Raw genomic sequence first — 21977 nt, 5'->3', positions numbered from 1 at the left:
TTTCTGCAATATTTTGCTGTCTTTTCTTGGATTTTCTGTTTGCACATAGTCACATAGTCACTTTGTTTTCTTGTTCATGTTTTTGTTTTTTGTTTGTTGCGGTTGCACCCGATTCAAGAGCCGAATGGCTCACAGGGCTTTATACCTAATACATGGACTTGGACTTGGCGAAAAGTGCAAGCGCAGGTGACGTCACGGGGGAACGGCACGGGTGACGTCACGTACGGGGGGTGGGTCGCTATAAACATGCGCGGGTGACGTCACGGGGGTGAGGAAGAGGCGCGGATGACGTCACGGGAAGGGGGACGAGGCGCGGATGACGTCACGGGAGGGGGGACGAGGCGCGGATGACGTCACGCGAGGGGGGGGACGAGGCGCGGATGACGTCACGCCCGGCGAACGCGCCGCGCAGTGGCGAGGAGCGAGGAAAGGAGCAGGCGCCATGAGCGCCTCGCGGAGCCAGGTGGGGGCTAGGCCGCGTTACCCCGGGGAGACGTTACCCCGGGGGGCTAGGCCGCGTTACCCTGAGGGAGACGTTACCCTGAGGGAGACCATGTTACCCTGAGGGACTAGGCCGCGTTACCCCGGGGAGACGTTACCCTGAGGGAGACCATGTTACCCTGAGGGACTAGGCCGCGTTACCCCGGGGAGACGTTACCCTGGGGAGACCGCGTTAACCTGGGGGAGGCGTTACCCTGGGGGAGACCATGTTACCCTGGGGGAGACCGCGTTACCCTGGGCTAGGCCGCGTTACCCTGGGGAGACGTTACCCTGGGGGAGACCACGTTACCCTGAGGGAGGCCGCGTTACCCTGGGGGAGGCCGCGTTACCATGGGGGAGACGTTACCCTGGGGGGAGACGTTACCCTAGGGAGGCCGGGTTACCCTGGGCTAGGCCGCGTTACCCTGGGGGAGACGTTACCCTGGGGGACACCGCGTTACCTTGTGTGACATGTTACCCTGGGGGAGGCCGCGTTACCCTGGGAGAGACGTTACCCTGGGGGGAGACGTTACCCTGGGCTAGGCCGCGTTACCCTGGGGGAGACGTTTTCCTGGGGAACACCGTGTTACCTTGTGTGACATGTTACCTTGTATGATATGTTACCTTGTATGAGATGTTACCTTGTGTGAGAAGTTGGCATGTGTGAGATGTTACCTTGTGTGACATGTTACCTTGTGTGACATGTTACCTTGTGTGACATGTTACCTTGTGTGACATGTTACCTTGTGTGACATGTTACCTTGTGTGACATGTTACCATGTGTTAGACTTTACCATGTGCAAGATGTTACCTTGCGTGAGACGTTACCCAGTGTGACATGTTACCATGTGTGAGACGTTACCATGTGTGACATGTTACTTTCTGAGAATAGGTTTTCCCCTTGTTTTTGGCAACAAAACAGCTGTGTTAAGATGTTAAAACACCAAACTGAAACCTTTCACAAGGAATCATGTCTGCATTAACCACAATACTTGTGGTCAGAACGCAAACAAAAAACACTGATAATCTATGCATTGTCTTTGAAACCGATTGGTGCACACCAGAGACCGCTTTCTTTGGAGCCGAGTCTCAAAAGGTGTTAGACCAGAGGACGCCAAAAGACTTACATCACAAAGACAAGCACTATCAGACTAATGGGAGCTCGGGGTGAGCAACTACATCATGGGACCTCCTTTGCCAGTACGAAAATATGAGAATAGGTTTTCCCCTTTTTTGCGTTCTGACCACAAGTATTGTGGTTAATGTAGACATGATTCCGTGTGAAAGGTTTCAGTTTGGTGTTTTAACATCTTAACACAACTGTTTTGTTGCCCAAAAAAAGGGGAAAACATATTCTCATATTTTCGTACTGGCAAAGGAGGTCCCATGATGTTACTTTCTGTGAGATGTTACCATGTGTGAGTTGGCAGCGTTGTTCTGTAATGCTGTGAGTTGGTACTATAGCACTAGTATTGGTACTATAGCGCTGTAGTAGTGGTACTATACCACTGTAGTAGTGGTACTATAGTCGCTGTGATACACGGCGTGCCTTCCCCTTTCTCTCTGTTCCGGCGTCTTTTCGTGCGTAGCGTCATCTCGACCCCCTCATCTATTTCACTCGCCACATCTCTCTCCCTTATACACTTTACGCATTAGACTCTCGATTATCCGTGCTAATGACGGGGAGGATGGCCACGGATAATAATCCAAACGTATCCATTTTCCGCAGATCTCTATGGCAAAAAATCAATTATGTCTTCCAATGTACGTGTAATATTCAGTTTCTGATTCAAAGTTAGAACAGTGAAAATTTCAAACTGACAATTTCGATTGTTACCCTTTCAATGTAGAACGAACGCTAACAATGGACCAACCGATGGTTGATGCGCGTGCTTGGTGATGACTCTTTCCTGCTCCCGCCCAGCAGAAGACTGCGCCCACTAAGTGGACAGCAGCAGAGCCACGCCACTCAACATCAAACAAACTCTGCCCACCGTTGTAAATATATGGCAACTACTGTACTGTAGAGGCGATCACGTGGATCTCAGATTAACCGGAGCAACATTTGTTCGGTTTAAGCACATTACTTGTAATAAACATTTCCAAGACTAACAATGTATAACTGTTTTTAGATTGTTAATTTGGGCTTAAGGGAAAATCCATGCGTTATTAATTTATATCAAAATCTCAGGTGCACAGTGAATAAACCGCACGCGGATAATCGAGAGTTGTATTTAAATAAATGACTGTCACACATGGCATATTTATAAACGCAACAAATGTAAAAGTAAAAATGTTTAACCTTTGTATTGTCAAATATAAACAATAAAATAAACATTTGGAATGGCACCGCTACCGTTATCGCTTACGAGCAGCAAAATTACGCAGCACTTTGCAGGAACGCAACCCCCGCGTTAAGCGAGGACTTTTCTGCGGTTGTATTATTTTATTTCAACCGTGCAATGTGCTGGTGTACCTCCTAATCCTCGCAGCCTCTACGATTCCTCTTTATAATTCACTCTTCCAGCAAGGGTCAAAGGTCCCCCCCACACTTGAGGCTTTCATGAGTCGGAGCATTTATACATTAAAAAAATGTCAAAACGCGCCGCGGGAAAACCGTACCTCCGTTGGTTCTCCAGCCTCGTTAAGGGTGCAGTCATTTCTAAGTTTTATCATGTTGACAGATACAATCAGTTGTGTTTTACGTGTGTCATGGGATGTATGACTTATTTATTTTGATTTTGGAGGGTCCGACATGGGTTATGTTGTGTGCGTACGATTGAGTTATATTTATTTCCCCCAATGTAAATCATGCAGCAGTTGATGTCAGTTGATGTGCTCCATCATTGCGACACGTGTGCATGCAGGATGTGTCCTTACAGGAGCCTGAGAAGGCACCGCAAGAATCCAGAACAGAATCGACGGTTTCACCTGATCACCGACCGGAGGGCAAGCCCGCGGAGAAGTTAAGCAACGCATCCCAGCCTTTGGACGACGATGCTTCCGCAAAAGAGTCACGCCTTCAGCAGCGTTCCAAAAAAGAATCCCAAGTGGCTGAATGTCCAGAAGGCGAGTCCCAGCCTTCGCTCGGTTCTCGCAAGCCAAGCGAAGAGTCGGTGGACGCGCGGCGCGGCAGTGCAGATGCTGACTGCGAGCGGAAAGTTGCGGAGGTTGAGGGTGACGCGGGAGGAGAGGGCTCCCGGGCGCTGCAGGCCGGAGCGGAGGGCGAGCGCAGCAGCAGCAGCAGCAACGCGGTGATGATGACCGCGCGGGACGCGGCGCGCATCAGCAACGCCTCCATGCTGCTTCTCGACGCCGCGGAGCGCAGCAGCCACCGCCTGTGGATTGGAAACATCGACCTGCGGGTCACGGAGTGAGTCGAGCGTTGGGCGAACGTACGTGTGCAGCACACGTACACACACACACGTGCATGCGTGTGCAGCACATGTACACACACACACGTGCATGCGTGTGCAGCACATGTACACACACACACGTGCATGCGTGTGCAGCACATGTACACACACACACGTGCATGCGTGTGCAGCACATGTACACACACACACATGCATGCGTGTGCAGCACATGTACACACACACACGTGCATGCGTGTGCAGCACACGTACACACACACGCGTGCATGCGTGTGCAGCACACGTACACACACACACGTGCATGCGTGTGCAGCACATGTACACACACACACGTGCATGCGTGTGCAGCACATGTACACACACACACGTGCATGCTAGTGCAGCACATGTACACACACACACGTGCATGCGTGTGCAGCACATGTACACACACACGTGCATGCGTGTGCAGCACATGTACACACACACGCGTGCATGCGTGTGCAGCACATGTACACACACACACGTGCATGCGTGTGCAGCACACGTACACACACACGCGTGCATGCGTGTGCAGCACATGTACACACACACACGTGCATGCGTGTGCAGCACACGTACACACACACGCGTGCATGCGTGTGCAGCACATGTACACACACACACGTGCATGCGTGTGCAGCACATGTACACACACACGTGCATGCGTGTGCAGCACATGTACACACACACACGTGCATGCGTGTGCAGCACATGTACACACACACACGTGCATGCGTGTGCAGCACATGTACACACACACACGTGCATGCGTGTGCAGCACACGTACACACACACACGTGCATGCGTGTGCAGCACACGTACACACACACGCGTGCATGCGTGTGCAGCACACGTACACACACACACGCGTGCATGCGTGTGCAGCACACGTACACACACACGCGTGCATGCGTGTGCAGCACACGTACACACACACACGCGTGCATGCGTGTGCAGCACACGTACACACACACACGCGTGCATGCGTGTGCAGCACACGTACACACACACACGCGTGCATGCGTGTGCAGCACACGTACACACACACGCGTGCATGCGTGTGCAGCACACGTACACACACACGCGTGCATGCGTGTGCAGCACACGTACACACACACGCGTGCATGCATGTGCAGCACACGTACACACACACGCGTGCATGCATGTGCAGCACACGTACACACACACGCGTGCATGCATGTGCAGCACACGTACACACACACGCGTGCATGCATGTGCAGCACATGTACACACACACACGTGCATGCTAGTGCAGCACATGTACACACACACACGTGCATGCGTGTGCAGCACATGTACACACACACACGTGCATGCGTGTGCAGCACACGTACACACACACGCGTGCATGCGTGTGCAGCACACGTACACACACACACGTGCATGCGTGTGCAGCACATGTACACACACACACGTGCATGCGTGTGCAGCACATGTACACACACACACGTGCATGCTAGTGCAGCACATGTACACACACACACGTGCATGCGTGTGCAGCACATGTACACACACACGTGCATGCGTGTGCAGCACATGTACACACGCGTGCATGCGTGTGCAGCACATGTACACACACACACGTGCATGCGTGTGCAGCACACGTACACACACACGCGTGCATGCGTGTGCAGCACATGTACACACACACACGTGCATGCGTGTGCAGCACACGTACACACACACGCGTGCATGCGTGTGCAGCACATGTACACACACACGCGTGCATGCGTGTGCAGCACATGTACACACACACACGTGCATGCGTGTGCAGCACATGTACACACACACACGTGCATGCGTGTGCAGCACATGTACACACACACACGTGCATGCGTGTGCAGCACATGTACACACACACACGTGCATGCGTGTGCAGCACACGTACACACACACACGTGCATGCGTGTGCAGCACACGTACACACACACACGCGTGCATGCGTGTGCAGCACACGTACACACACACGCGTGCATGCGTGTGCAGCACACGTACACACACACACGCGTGCATGCGTGTGCAGCACACGTACACACACACGCGTGCATGCGTGTGCAGCACACGTACACACACACACGCGTGCATGCGTGTGCAGCACACGTACACACACACACGCGTGCATGCATGTGCAGCACACGTACACACACGCGTGCATACATGTGCAGCACACGTACACACACACGTGTGCATGCGTGTGCAGCACACGTACACACACACGCGTGCATGCATGTGCAGCACACGTACACACACACGCGTGCATGCATGTGCAGCACACGTACACACACACGCGTGCATGCATGTGCAGCACACGTACACACACACGCGTGCATGCATGTACAGCACACGTACACACACACGCGTGCATGCATGTGCAGCACACGTACACACACACGCGTGCATGCATGGCAGGTAGATCATCGATTATCCGGGGTGGACGGAGCACCGCATTTTAAAAAATGCCAGGTAATTGCTAATCATCATTATTATCATCAACTTAGCTTATTTTTTCACATTCTTGTAAGACATTGTCTGTAGGTGTTTTAAATTTGTTTACTGTATGAAATTGGCATGAATAAATATACAAATAGACGAATAAACATCCTACTTTCAAAGTTACTGTATTTTCTGTACCGTACTTACCACTGCAATCTCGAAGACTCTGCATGTATATACTTGCAGTATTTTCATTGTTGTATGTAGTGTATAATGTACTTTATTTCACATTTAACACTGAAATCAAATGCAGCTACTTTTATTGTCACGCACGCAGTGCCGATCGCCAGACTGGGTACAGTCTTTGGAGCGATTTTTCCAGTTTCGCCGGATTGGCACGGGACCGCCAGATCTTGTTGGAAACCGCCAAATAATCGCGTGCCGGATAATCGATGATCAACTGTATGTTGAACTTCTTTCGCACTCTACGTAGGCAACCGTGCTAATCGGAGGTGCGTACATATCCATTGTTATGCCGCACTTATTTTACTCCTATACCCTTTCATCTCCACCAGCCTGGTCTAGCCGGCGTTGTGACGTATGGGTAAAATAATCCCCGTGGCATGGGTTGACCAAAGGCTGAAAACGGTAGATGTCATTGATTTGATATTTGCAGAGGGGCCTAATCGAAGTCGATGCCTCTCATTGGAGACCAAAATCTCTGCTTCACTCTCACCGCTTGGGGCTTACGGATCATATGGAGGTGCACAGAATCGTACGCTCGCGATGTGCATGGTGGTGGTTCTCCTTTGAGATTGATCCAATCTATGTTTATGTTGAAATGAGAGCGCCTTCGCTCAAGGCGATTTACGTCGTTTCAAAATAAATTAGTTGGCAGGGGCATACAACGGTTGAGAAATGAATGACCATGAAAGGGGAGGGAAGGAAGTGAATGGGGCGAGGGGGAGTGAGAAGGGCAGAGAGTGGGCGAGAGAAAATAGATGTGGCCTTAAACTGAAGGGGAGGTCTGGGCATTTCCGCCAATGCTTTATCCTGGCTCCAATCATATCTCTCTCTCTTCACGCTCATCCTCGGTCTCCTTCAATCACTCCTCCTGCACCCCTGCTTCACCCGTCACATTAAGTGTTCCCCAAGGCTCTGTCCTGGGCCCCACTTCTCTTCTCTGTCTGCAGCTCTCCTCTCGAAACACTCATCTCCACCTTTCACTTCTTCCACCACTTCTTCACCGACGACTTCCAAATATTCTCCTCTTTCTCCACTTGCACTCCGGACCTCTCTTCTCGCATTTCCGCCTGCCTAACCGCCCTTCAATCTTGATGTCGCTTCGCCTCCTTGCCATCATCAACCCCTCTAAAACCCAGCTTCTCTTTTTCCCCGCTGCTCTTTCCCCCTCCACACACCCCCGCCATCACCTTCCCACCCTTCTCACTCACCCCTGTCCCTTCTGCCCACAACCTTGGTGTCCTCTTTGACCCCTCCTTTCCCTCACCTCTCACGTCTCCGCCATCACCCGCACTTATCGTTTCCACCTTGTCAACTTTCGCGAAATAGGCCCTCTCATCCCTCAGTCGGCGGCCAAACTACAAATACACTCACTCATTCCCTCGGCTAGAATACTGTTACTCTCTCCTGCTCGGTCTCCCAGAAAATGCATTCATTCCACTACAACAGATCCAAAATGCGTCTGCACATTTAATTTACAACCTACCACACTGCTCCCGCACCCCTCTGCCCTTCTTATAGAAATGCTCTGGCTCCCCTTCTACCCGCTGTCTATTCAAGCTCCTTACGCTGGTATTTAAATCTCTGCATGGCCTTGCCCCACCTTACCTCGCTTCCCTCATCTCGGTTTATGTCCCCTCCCACCTGCTCCACTCTTGATCTCTCCTGCCACTCCTAACCGTCCCCCCTTCTCCTTGTGCACAATCGCCGTTTCTGCTCCTTTTCCCTACTTGCCCCCTTGCACTGACACAAACTTCCCCTCCATATAAAGCAGCGATCACCTTCCCTGTCTAGTTACCGCTCCTCCCTCAAGACCTCCACCTCATCTCCCTGGCCCATCCTTCCCTGGGCACCCCCATAATTCCGGTACCCACTAACCACCCTCATACCCCATCCCTATTCACCGTATCACTTTTAGTTACCCTAATTGTACCACTCATAACCCTTGTAAAGTGCTTTGGATTAAAGCGCTATATAAATATAAGATAAGATGTACACATGGTGTCAAGCACGTTTCGTAATCAATCGTGCCACACGTCCCACCAACAGGTCCAGAGTTTGCCTGCCTATTCACATGCTGCTAGAAATCGTTGACCTTTCTCCGTGGATTATTTCGCCATGCACAGCCCCTGGCCTTGCTGTGGTGCCTCTAGGCTGTCAATCTTGTTTGGCATAATTTAACACTTTTGTATTTGTCGTTTGTCTGCATGCTCCGTTGTTAACGCATGTGTAGTTTTAGACTGACTCTTAAGAGTACAGTAGTCCCTTGGTTAACAGTAACTTGGTTAACGGTTTTCTGATTAATGTTTCGCCTCCCATAGGGACCTCCCCATGGTTTAGACTAATTTTTTAATTGTGATTAATGGCAGGTTTACGTTATGCACGCAGTGGTGCCAGTTTCAGCCAATCGGAGCGCTCGTAAGCGGGGCTCAGCCAAGCCCTCAGCCAATCAGCGACGCACCATTTATTAGCGTTTAGACCTCGACTGGCTTTGTTCACATTGTGTTTTCTGTTTTGACAGGGAAGACCGCTCTCTTGCAGACTCAGTGATTTTTACTTATTTTTACAACGTTCGATTAACAGTTATTTCGGTTCACGGACTACGGTATGCACGCGTCTACTTTGGCGAGCACATTTTCTCGCCTTTGTATTCATTATGCCTGCGCGTGCGTTTGTTTGCGCGCGACAGATTTCACCTGTTAAAGATCCTGCAAAAGTTTGGCCACATCAAGGAGTTTGACTTTTTATTCCACAAATCGGGTCCTTTGGAAGGCCAGCCTCGAGGATACTGCTTTGTGAACTACGAGACGAGACCGGTAAGAGCAAATACATACACACAGCCACACACACATGTTGTGACTTACTACTGATACGTACACACACCACACACACGCGCTGTGACTTACTACTGATACGTACACACACCACACACACGCGCTGTGACTTACTACTGATACGTACACACACCACACACACGCGCTGTGACTTACTACTGATACGTACACACACCACACACACGCGCTGTGACTTACTACTGATACGTACACACAGCCACACCACACACACACACGGTGTGACTTACTACAAATACATACACACAGCTACGCACCACACACACACATGGTGTGACTTACATCTAATACGTACACACAGCCACACCACACACACACACGGTGTGACTTACTACAAATACGTACACACAGCTACGCACCACACACACACACGGTGTGACTTACATCTAATACGTACACACAGCCACACACACATGGTGTGACTTACATCTAATACGTACACACAGCCACACCACACACACACATGGTGTGACTTACATCTAATACATACACACAGCTACGCACCACACACACACATGGTGTGACTTACTACTAATATGTACACACAGCCACACACACACACACGGTGTGACTTACTACTGATACGTACACACACCACACACACACGGTGTGACTTACTACTGATACGTACACACACCACACACACCGTGACGTACTACTAATATGTACACACAGCCACACACACACATGCAGTGTGACTTACTACTAATACGTACACACTGCCACCACCACTCACACATGATGTGACTTACTACGGATCGCGTCAAACATCTCAAGAAATTAGTTTTCAATCTTGATGATGATTTAAAAGTGCGTCGCTCCAGTGGCTTCCTAACATTGGAAGGAAGAGTTCCAAACGGTCTCAGAAGCGCATGTGAAAGCGTGCGATGGAGTGGCCGTCTTATTTTCGATGGTTGGCCAGAAGCCGCTGTTGCGAGGATGACCGGAGTTTGCGTGATGGTTAATGCTCCTTGATGAGAAGAATAGAGAATAGGAACGGTTCTGGAAGGTGCCGGTCCTTTGCGATCAGTGTTCTTAATTTGTGTACTGGCACAGTTTCTACCACCGCTTGTCTGTTAACCCTGTGCATGGTTGAGTGCGTCCTAACGCGTTGTGTCTCGTTGCGATCTCTCTGTGTGTGTGCATGGCCGTCAGGAAGCGGAACGTGCCATACAGCACCTGAACGGGAAGCTGGCTCTCTCACGCCCGCTTGTCGTCCGCTGGGCACATGCGAAGTTTGCGGTGAGTGCCCGCGCTTTTGGCATTCACTAATCTTGGCGGATCTCAACCAGCGGAACGCTGGTTGAGATGCTACACCTCTCTCAATAAAATGAATGCCGAGCCTCTTGCTCGTTCCGAGATTCAGCGGTGAACGGGACAACCCACCCTGCAACTTGCAGACGTCTCGGAAATGTGTTACCAGCGAGCGTGTGCAGAGTTTGCTTGCAATGATTACATTGTATGTATGAAGGTTGAACTTCTATCGCACCGTACGTAGCCAACCGTGCTCATCGGAGGTGCGGGGGAAGGACAACAAACTAAACACATAAAGCAGTTTGGGGACCTCATTTGCCAGTAAAAATATGATAATTGGTTCTTTACCCTTCTATCTGGCAACAAAACTGACACCTTTTTGCAAGGAGTCATGTTTGCATAGACCGCAATACCTGCAGTCATAATACAAACAAAAGAACATAACTCTGATAATGTGCACTGTCCTTGAAGTTGATTGGTCCACACCCGAGACAGCTTTCCTTCGAGCCTAGTCTCATATGGGTTGGACCAGATGACGCCAAAAGGCGCACAACTCAAGGACAATGCACCATCAGAGTATGAGAGCTCGGGGCAAGCATCTACACTATGGGGACCTCATTTGCCAGTAAAAATATGATAATTGGTTCTTTACCCTTCTATCTGGCAACAAAACTGACACCTTTTTGCAAGGAGTCATGTTTGCATAGACCGCAATACCTGCAGTCATAATACAAACAAAAGAACATAACTCTGATAATGTGCACTGTCCTTGAAGTTGATTGGTCCACACCCGAGACAGCTTTCCTTCGAGCCTAGTCTCATATGGGTTGGACCAGATGACGCCAAAAGGCGCACAACTCAAGGACAATGCACCATCAGAGTATGAGAGCTCGGGGCAAGCATCTACACTATGGGGACCTCATTTGCCAATAAAAATATGATAATTGGTTCTTTACCCTTCTATCTGGCAACAAAACTGACACCTTTTTGCAAGGAGTCATGTTTGCATAGACCGCAATACCTGCAGTCATAATACAAACAAAAGAACATAACTCTGATAATGTGCACTGTCCTTGAAGTTGATTGGTCCACACCCGAGACAGCTTTCCTTCGAGCCTAGTCTCATATGGGTTGGACCAGATGACGCCAAAAGGCGCACAACTCAAGGACAATGCACCATCAGAGTATGAGAGCTCGGGGCAAGCATCTACACTATGGGGACCTCATTTGCCAGTAAAAATATGATAATTGGTTCTTTACCCTTCTATCTGGCAACAAAACTGACACCTTTTTGCAAGGAGTCATGTTTGCATAGACCGCAATACCTGCAGTCATAATACAAACAAAAGAACATAACTCTGATAATGTGCACTGTCCTTGAAGTTGATTGGTCCACACCCGAGACAGCTTTCCTTCGAGCCTAGTCTCATATGGGTTGGACCAGATGACGCCAAAAGGCGCACAACTCAAGGACAATGCACCATCAGAGTATGAGAGCTCGGGGCAAGCATCTACACTATGGGGACCTCATTTGCCAGTAAAAATATGATAATTGGTTCTTTACCCTTCTATCTGGCAACAAAACTGACACCTTTTTGCAAGGAGTCATGTTTGCATAGACCGCAATACCTGCAGTCATAATACAAACAAAAGAACATAACTCTGATAATGTGCACTGTCCTTGAAGTTGATTGGTCCACACCCGAGACAGCTTTCCTTCGAGCCTAGTCTCATATGGGTTGGACCAGATGACGCCAAAAGGCGCACAACTCAAGGACAATGCACCATCAGAGTATGAGAGCTCGGGGCAAGCATCTACACTATGGGGACCTCATTTGCCAGTAAAAATATGATAATTGGTTCTTTACCCTTCTATCTGGCAACAAAACTGACACCTTTTTGCAAGGAGTCATGTTTGCATAGACCGCAATACCTGCAGTCATAATACAAACAAAAGAACATAACTCTGATAATGTGCACTGTCCTTGAAGTTGATTGGTCCACACCCGAGACAGCTTTCCTTCGAGCCTAGTCTCATATGGGTTGGACCAGATGACGCCAAAAGGCGCACAACTCAAGGACAATGCACCATCAGAGTATGAGAGCTCGGGGCAAGCATCTACACTATGGGGACCTCATTTGCCAGTAAAAATATGATAATTGGTTCTTTACCCTTCTATCTGGCAACAAAACTGACACCTTTTTGCAAGGAGTCATGTTTGCATAGACCGCAATACCTGCAGTCATAATACAAACAAAAGAACATAACTCTGATAATGTGCACTGTCCTTGAAGTTGATTGGTCCACACCCGAGAAGGGTAAAGAACCAATTATCATATTTTTACTGGCAAATGAGGTCCCCATAGTGTAGATGCTTGCCCCGAGCTCTCATACTCTGATGGTGCATTGTCCTTGAGTTGTGCGCCTTTTGGCGTCATCTGGTCCAACCCATATGAGACTAGGCTCGAAGGAAAGCTGTCTCGGGTGTGGACCAATCAACTTCAAGGACAGTGCACATTATCAGAGTTATGTTCTTTTGTTTGTATTATGACTGCAGGTATTGCGGTCTATGCAAACATGACTCCTTGCAAAAAGGTGTCAGTTTTGTTGCCAGATAGAAGGGTAAAGAACCAATTATCATATTTTTACTGGCAAATGAGGTCCCCATAGTGTAGATGCTTGCCCCGAGCTCTCATACTCTGATGGTGCATTGTCCTTGAGTTGTGCGCCTTTTGGCGTCATCTGGTCCAACCCATATGAGACTAGGCTCGAAGGAAAGCTGTCTCGGGTGTGGACCAATCAACTTCAAGGACAGTGCACATTATCAGAGTTATGTTCTTTTGTTTGTATTATGACTGCAGGTATTGCGGTCTATGCAAACATGACTCCTTGCAAAAAGGTGTCAGTTTTGTTGCCAGATAGAAGGGTAAAGAACCAATTATCATATTTTTACTGGCAAATGAGGTCCCCATAGTGTAGATGCTTGCCCCGAGCTCTCATACTCTGATGGTGCATTGTCCTTGAGTTGTGCGCCTTTTGGCGTCATCTGGTCCAACCCATATGAGACTAGGCTCGAAGGAAAGCTGTCTCGGGTGTGGACCAATCAACTTCAAGGACAGTGCACATTATCAGAGTTATGTTCTTTTGTTTGTATTATGACTGCAGGTATTGCGGTCTATGCAAACATGACTCCTTGCAAAAAGGTGTCAGTTTTGTTGCCAGATAGAAGGGTAAAGAACCAATTATCATATTTTTACTGGCAAATGAGGTCCCCATAGTGTAGATGCTTGCCCCGAGCTCTCATACTCTGATGGTGCATTGTCCTTGAGTTGTGCGCCTTTTGGCGTCATCTGGTCCAACCCATATGAGACTAGGCTCGAAGGAAAGCTGTCTCGGGTGTGGACCAATCAACTTCAAGGACAGTGCACATTATCAGAGTTATGTTCTTTTGTTTGTATTATGACTGCAGGTATTGCGGTCTATGCAAACATGACTCCTTGCAAAAAGGTGTCAGTTTTGTTGCCAGATAGAAGGGTAAAGAACCAATTATCATATTTTTACTGGCAAATGAGGTCCCCATAGTGTAGATGCTTGCCCCGAGCTCTCATACTCTGATGGTGCATTGTCCTTGAGTTGTGCGCCTTTTGGCGTCATCTGGTCCAACCCATATGAGACTAGGCTCGAAGGAAAGCTGTCTCGGGTGTGGACCAATCAACTTCAAGGACAGTGCACATTATCAGAGTTATGTTCTTTTGTTTGTATTATGACTGCAGGTATTGCGGTCTATGCAAACATGACTCCTTGCAAAAAGGTGTCAGTTTTGTTGCCAGATTGAAGGGTAAAGAACCAATTATCACATAAAGCAGTTTTGAAGAAATAACTTTGAAATTTACGGTTAAAAGTGCATTGTTCCAGTGGCTTCCGTATTACCGGGAGGAAGAGCGTTCCAAACGGCCGCAGAAGTGCACCTGAACGCGTGCAATGTATGAGAATCTAAACAAGTTACGGCGGTTTGTAGTGGAGTTCTATGAACTCGATGACTTGTCTCACGAATGGAACCTTGCGTGTTTTCTGTGAAATGTGCAGCAAGGATATGAGTATCCAAAGAAGGAGGTGGTCATGCCGACAAGCTTGGAGCCGTCGACCAGTGAGCCACCAGCCCCCGTACAGACGAGCCTCAGGTGTGTGCGTGCGGACATTTGTATGCGGTCATATGCGCGCTCTCGCCAAGTGAGCCACCTTTTTCTGTTCCCGCTCAGTCCACCGTCTTCTCCGAGCCACCGAAGCCACCGTCGCAACGTGCCAAACGGCGTCCACGGGGCTTGGAGTTTTGCTGGTGCAAGCAACGAAGTTAAAACGTCACGATACAAAAGAGTATATGCAATAAATGAAAGTACATATCAGAATCTGAATACTGGAGGAATCCGATGAGCTATGAAGCTCTTTTTCACAGATGTCTAGGTAATGAAACTGGGCATCCTTGCAAATGAGATTTTCCATCTGATGGGATTTTCCAGGTGGAATATGTCATAAATCAACAGCTCCTGTATTGGAATTGAGGCTTTCAAGAAACAACGCGAACCCACTTAACCTGGATGCATTAATATCCGCAGTCGAGCATTGACCATGTCACCATGAGCAATAAACCAGTTTGTTTTTTTACACAATTGTTGAGCACAGTCCCAAAATCACAAAACATAAATAGCCAGCAGCAAATGGCACGATAAAAGTTGTCCTAGGTAAGGGTAACACGTTTTTGAATGGAGCACAAAAGGTTATTTGGGCTTCGAAAAAAAGAGGTGAAACTGTGTGTTGTTCAGAGATTGTCAAAGGATTGAGTCTGACCAGCTCAAGGGACCCCTTTCTACCAAATTATTTGATGGGCCTGCGTCGGCAGTGGTGGCGCACAAGCACAAATAACATCAGCACTATATTCTTGGTTCTTTCGGTAAAGTCACGTGACTTGACCGAAAGAACCAAGAATATGAATCCCTGCAGTCACGAAAGCTTTAAATCAAAACATCAGCACTGTCGCCTTGAAAGAAAAAAATATAGGATAGATGAAAACATACCACATGCGACGTTTCGGCCAGTGGCCCCTTCGCATGTGCTATGAAAAAGGGCCTGAAAAGTATGGCATTACATTTCTATTCTTTTGTTTATTTTTTTTCGACCCATTGTTCACAGAGTAGACCGTGTCTGCCTTGACTCGTCACTCTGCACTGAGCAGGACCGTGTCTGCCTCGACTCATCACTCTGCACTGACCAGGACTGTGTCTGCCTTGACTCGTCACTCTGCACTGAGCAGGACTGTGTCTGCCTTGACTCGTCACTCTGCACTGAGCAGGACTGTGTCTGCCTTGACTCGTCACTCTGCACTGACCAGGACTGTGTCTGCCTCGACTCATCTCTCTGCACTGACCAGGACTGTGTCTGCCTTGACTCGTCACTCTGCACTGACCAGGACTGTGTCTGCCTTGACTCTTCACTCTGTACTGACCAGGGCTGTGTCTGCCTTAACTCATCACTCTGCACTGACCAGGGCTGTGTCTGCCTCGACTCTTCACTCTGTACTGACCAGGGCTGTGTCTGCCTTGACTCATCACTCTGCACTGACCAGGGCTGTGTCTGCCTCGACTCGTCACTCTGCACTGAGCAGGACCGTGTCTGCCTTGACTCGTCACTCTGCACTGACCAGGGCTGTGTCTGCCTTGACTCTTCACTCTGTACTGACCAGGGCTGTGTCTGCCTCGACTCGTCACTCTGCACTGAGCAGGACCGTGTCTGCCTTGACTTGTCACACTGCACTGACCAGGACTGTGTCTGCCTCGACTCGTCACTCTGCACTGACCAGGACTGTGTCTGCCTCGACTCGTCACTCTGCACTCACCAGGGCTGTGTCTGCCTTGACTCTTCACTCTGTACTGACCAGGACTGTGTCTGCCTCGACTCGTCACTCTGCACTGAGCAGGACCGTGTCTGCCTTGACTTGTCACACTGCACTGACCAGGACTGTGTCTGCCTTGACTCATCACTCTGCACTGACCAGGACTGTGTCTGCCTTGACTCTTCACTCTGTACTGACCAGGGCTGTGTCTGCCTTGACTCATCACTCTGCACTGAGCAGGACTGTGTCTGCCTTGACTCATCACTCTGCACTGACCAGGACTGTGTCTGCCTCGACTCGTCACTCTGCACTGAGCAGGACCGTGTCTGCCTTGACTTGTCACACTGCACTGACCAGGACTGTGTCTGCCTTGACTCGTCACTCTGTACCGAGCAGAACCGTCACTCTACTGAGCACTGCTATTCACGCAAAACTCTCGGCACTCGCCGTTAGTGAAAGGAGTATCTCGTAATTCCTTTGAATGGCATCTTGACGAAACGGCTGTGTTGTGTTGAGTCTGGTGGTGATCCATCCGATGGCCATCAGGAGTTGCTGGTTGTTATCGCATGCGTAACCTTGTCTGTAAGCGGTCGTGTTACACGACGAGCAGATTTCACTTCACCACACTCACAATGGGGGGGCGACTTTTTCATTCCACGATTGTGCAGGAAATAGCCACGCCTGCCACGTGTTCACGTAAGGAGTAGGCACTCTGGTTAGATTTTCAATTTGTAGACTAAATAGGCCGGGGATCTCTGAAGTCAACAAACCAACGTGTTTAGCAATCTAGCAGCGAGGAAACTCGTGATCTGCAGTTGTTTGATTTATAAATATCATTGACAGTCCATAATAGAGGTTTTTTTGGGTTAGATCGTGTAAATATACATTTCTCATTAAACCCGCCACCACCCGACACAGCCAATTGGTAAGGTTTGTCACGTGAACAAAACGTGCCAATTCGTTACTAGTACAGCACACCGCTTGTGTGTTGGAGAGTAAACCCACTACAACATTTACAATTCGAGTACCGTGACGCTTTTGCTTTATTTACAACAACCAGCCTCATCAGGCGACAGCCAGAACAACGGAACAATTCTGGCCAATATTGCTCGCAAAAGCCTCCATGCCATTGGAGAAGTACTGGTTGTGATTTCAAGTGAACAGCCATTGGTGGTTTTCCTGTAACTCTCCGACCACAACAGCTTAGCGGTTGCACACTGTAAATTATCCCTGCGCTGGACTCGTCTTGGTCGGCATGGAAGAAGAGACCAATGACCTCCTGAGAGCTCCCTCGAGCGGGGACACACTCACGGCCGGCAGCGGCGTGCGCAAGCAGTTGCGGGGCTGCCCCTTTACGCTTACCCCTCGTGTGAGCGCGCGTGCGCGTGTCCGTATCCGTGCGTTCACAGTGCCGCCCCCTTTGTCGTTGCGTGCGCGCAGCATCAATGCCAAGATCCAGGCGATCGAGGCGAAGCTGAAGATGATGGAGGAGAACCCCGACATGGAGTATTGCCCCTCTCCGGAGTCCAACCCCCTCTTCTACATCAACCGAGTTGCGGGCAACGCCGCGGACGGGGGCAGGCCCGAGCGGCGGCCGTGGACTGACCGGCGAGGCCGGGGGGCCCCCTACCGCTCACATTACTCCCGCGGGGGGCGCAGATAACACGGTCACGTACACACACACACGTATATTAGCACGGACATGTACACGTACACACACACACACACGTCTATTAGCACGGACATGTACACGTACACACACACACACGTCTATTAGCACGGTCATGTACACACACACACACACGTCTATTAGCACGGACATGTACACGTACACACACACACACGTCTATTAGCACGGACATGTACACGTACACACACACACACGTCTATTAGCACGGACATGTACACACACACACACACGTCTATTAGCACGGACATGTACACGTACACACACACACGTCTATTAGCACGGACATGTACACACATGTGTATTAGCAAGATCATAACAAAGACAAAGATCCCCCATATATCCTTAAACAGACTGTTAGGGCAAGTGCTTTGAAGGCCGACACGGCACACGACTGGGTAGGTGGCCAACACCACGCCCGACCGCCTTTGTCTCCCCAGTGGTGATATTTTACACACGGCACCAGGTACTCATTTGAGGCTGAGTCGACCTAGGGGAGGCCCAGCACTGGTTCAGAGCGTGAAGCAAACTGGGGTCGTCGGGTTTGTAGCGCAGCTCGCTACTGCTCCCCTACCCCCACTCCCTTACCCCCACTCCCTTACCCCGCTTCTTTACATGAACACGTACACACACACACACGTCTATTAGCACGATCATGTACACACGTCTGTCAGTACAGTCATGTACACACACACGTCCGTTTTGCACGTGTCACACGTATATGCACATTATACGAGCATGCACTGTGCATTCACGAGCACACCTACACGGTTGTTTGCATACACCCTCGCACATTTGCACACGCATGTGGTTGTGTGTACAGGTGTGTGCGGGTTGTGTGTGCGCATCCATACGAGTGTTGATCAAAACGTTCGTAGCCTGACAGAGAAGGTGCTGACCAACCTCGATCTAATTTGTCTACATGACTGCCTGAAAGTGCAGTGCACTAAATCGACACCTTGCCAGGCCTTGAGCTATTTTAAGTCTAAATCCGAACACAGACGGCTTACCTTATTTTCTCCGCAAATGATACGGTGATTGTGGATGGATATAGAAGTCACTGGGAACCAGGTCTAGCGAGTGAGTTTTCTACAAATGTCTTGCGTCTTTTTATATTTTTGCATTTATGGTTAACACAAAAATTTGTTCAGTCTTTGTAAAATAACAGGGTCCATTTGTTGCGCTTTCAACCACACACACTGTCAGCCCACTGGACCTTTTGATCGGCCCTTGTACCTGCAGTCAGTGCACGTGTCGGATATTACCCAGCGCGTAAATCCCCAATACACATGGCAGCACTACTAACAGCGAATTTATTATCTCAAGCCAAACGCCACTGCCGATGTGTCAGCCGCAATCAACGGTGCGGCGCTTCGTAAAGTCGTGTCCACGGCGGGCGAGCGAGCGAGCGTCCTTCCCGAGTGCAGGGGTGATTCACACTGTGCTCTGGAGCCAGCAGCTGGATTTACAATCTTAGACGTCGGCTTATAGTCTCGCTTATGCTTCGGTAACAAAAAGTCGCAGCGTTTACTTTTGTTGCTAAGTAGCATGGGGAAACCGGCGACGCATGGCGAGAGAGAGGCGGCCAGCCCTGGTGAGAGGGACATGTCCACAGCGCCATCTCCTCCCCGGGTCGCCCCACACCCTCGGAACAGCCAGGACAGCCGTCGCCGGCTCGCAAGAGCCGCCGACTCCGAACCACGTGACTACCCCCTGTGTGAAGATCTGGCCGATCTCAGGTGGTCGCGGTGCTGAGATTTCCCCATCCGGCTGCCCTCTCTTCTTGATGGATTTTAAAAAATATAATAATAAATGCGGCAATAAAGCAACGTCTACTTTTACGTGTCATACGCTGGCACAACATTGGTTCGGACATGTAGCAAGAACGAGCTCGAGTAGGAGCCCATGCACTTGGGGATGTCCGAGAGCCACTCGGGAGGGAAATGGTGGAGCGAGTGAGATCGAAGAGCAAGCCAGGCGATTCAGAGAAGCGGCGATGCTGGCTCTTGCTAAATACGCAACGAACATTAATTCATCCCGATGGGCGCTGACCTGATGGAAAGGACGCGACGCTGGGCACGAGATAGGATTTGCTGTTCGCTGGCATCTGCGTTACATTGCGATGTTGAGGAGCCATAGCCCAACACGTTTCTATCAGCCTACTAAACACCCTTGTGTAAATTGACGAGTTTATCACAAATTGCTGCCTTTCCAGTTAACTTCCCGTCCCACGACCTGCCACGCCTGTCCTTTGTCTGTTGCTCCACAAATGTCAGTTCTTTAATTTAATGTTTTGCTTCTTTTTTTGTCTAACTATAGGTCATAAGTCACATATTGATTTCACAAAAGCCTTGGTGTAGATTGTTTTTAATGGAATTTCTCTTTAAATTTGAATTTAGCAGTTCCATAGTTTGACTATTTAAAAAAAAAGATAGATTGTATTCGAGATGAATAGACCAATTGTGCATAACAGTTTGCATATTTTACTGCTCAAGGTTAGAATGAAATATTTAGGTCCAAATGCCGAACGGTCTCCATGCTCAACTCGCTGTGAGCCAGTGATCGTCTCTCAGATTGCGACCCTCGGCGATGGACATGTTGCATCGATTTGATGGGAGCCATTCTCCTAATAGAACTGATCAAGGCTGCCTGCTACCCACTCGGGGACATCCGCATTATTGACCCGGGAGAACTGTTTGGCTGAGTTGAACCTGGCTGGGATTTTTAATTTAAATGTTTTAGGTTTTATATATCGCCGATTGAGAAAGGATGCATTGCTTTTTCTTTCTATAGCTTTAGCTTTGTACAAGTACATTGGTAGTGAAGAAGTCGTTTAAAGGGATAGATGAATGTGAAATTGTGAATATTTTAGAAGCAATGAAACGTGTATATAATTCAGATGATGATTTTGTAATGGAAAACTTGAATAGTTGTCAGTAAACAAGGCTTAGAATAAGTGTGCCGTGTCCGTCTTTGTCACGTTGTTTCACTCACACCCTGGAGATATTTTTACTTCCATTTGCTGGAAACTGGTTTCCAGAAAGTGATCGAGTGTTCGTTTGTTTCTCAATCCGCTTGTCTTGGCGAGGGTCGCAGCGGCAGCGTGTTGACTAGGGCGGTGCAGACCTCCCTTTCCCTGGCGACAGACTCTCGCTCTTCCTGGGGAAATCCCAGGCGTTCCCAGGCCAGCTGACCAACGTAGTCCCGCCAGCGTGTCCTGTGCCAGCCCAGTGGTATGTGCCCGGTAGAGGTGCCGTGGGAGTCCTCCGTGGGACATCCTTACTAGGTGCCCGAACCAACTGACTCATCTCGATCCGGAGGAGCAGCGGCTCGACTCGGTGGCTCTCCGGGATTACCGAGCTCCTCATCCGATCACGGAGAGCGAGCCCGGCAACCCTACGGAGAAACCTCAATACGACCCCTTGTACCCACGATCTCATCCTTTCGGTCATTGCCCAAAGCTCATGACCATAGGTGAGGGTGGGGATGTAGACTGACCTGTAAACCGAGAGCTTTGTTCGTGAACTTAGCTCCTGCGTCACTACCACGGAACGATACAGTGCCCGCAACACTGCAGACACCGCACCGTTCGGCCAGCCGATCTCCCGCCTCCACTTACCATCACTCGCGAAAGAGACCCCGACGTACTTAAACTCCTCCACTAAGGGCAGCTGTTCCCCCATCACCTGGAGAGAACCATGACCTCAGATTTAAACGTGCTGAC

General features: G+C 49.5%; 1 protein-coding gene across 2 annotated transcripts; it reads left to right on the top strand.

Moving 5' to 3' along the window:
• The first annotated feature begins 352 nt into the window (after positions 1 to 352).
• On the top strand, positions 353 to 21210 carry LOC133348665 (probable RNA-binding protein 18). 2 transcript variants are annotated; one of them, XM_061561607.1, is made up of 7 exons: positions 353 to 463; positions 3348 to 3853; positions 9262 to 9388; positions 10580 to 10666; positions 14766 to 14860; positions 18007 to 18254; positions 18297 to 21210. In XM_061561607.1, the coding sequence occupies exons 1-6, from the start codon at positions 443 to 445 to the stop codon at positions 18227 to 18229; spliced, it is 1059 nt and encodes a 352-aa protein (XP_061417591.1). In that variant the 5' UTR covers positions 353 to 442; the 3' UTR covers positions 18230 to 18254; positions 18297 to 21210. The 2 variants fall into 2 exon arrangements, with proteins under 2 accessions (XP_061417591.1, XP_061417590.1); XM_061561606.1 differs by having other exon boundaries at positions 18007 to 21210.
• The last annotated feature ends 767 nt before the right edge of the window (positions 21211 to 21977 follow it).

The sequence above is a fragment of the Lethenteron reissneri genome, chromosome 27 (genome assembly GCF_015708825.2).
Source record: "Lethenteron reissneri isolate LAM-NWPU_2019-01 chromosome 27, ASM1570882v1, whole genome shotgun sequence".
Taxonomy (NCBI): Eukaryota; Metazoa; Chordata; class Hyperoartia; order Petromyzontiformes; family Petromyzontidae; genus Lethenteron; species Lethenteron reissneri.
This window is presented reverse-complemented; position numbering and strand designations above follow the sequence as displayed.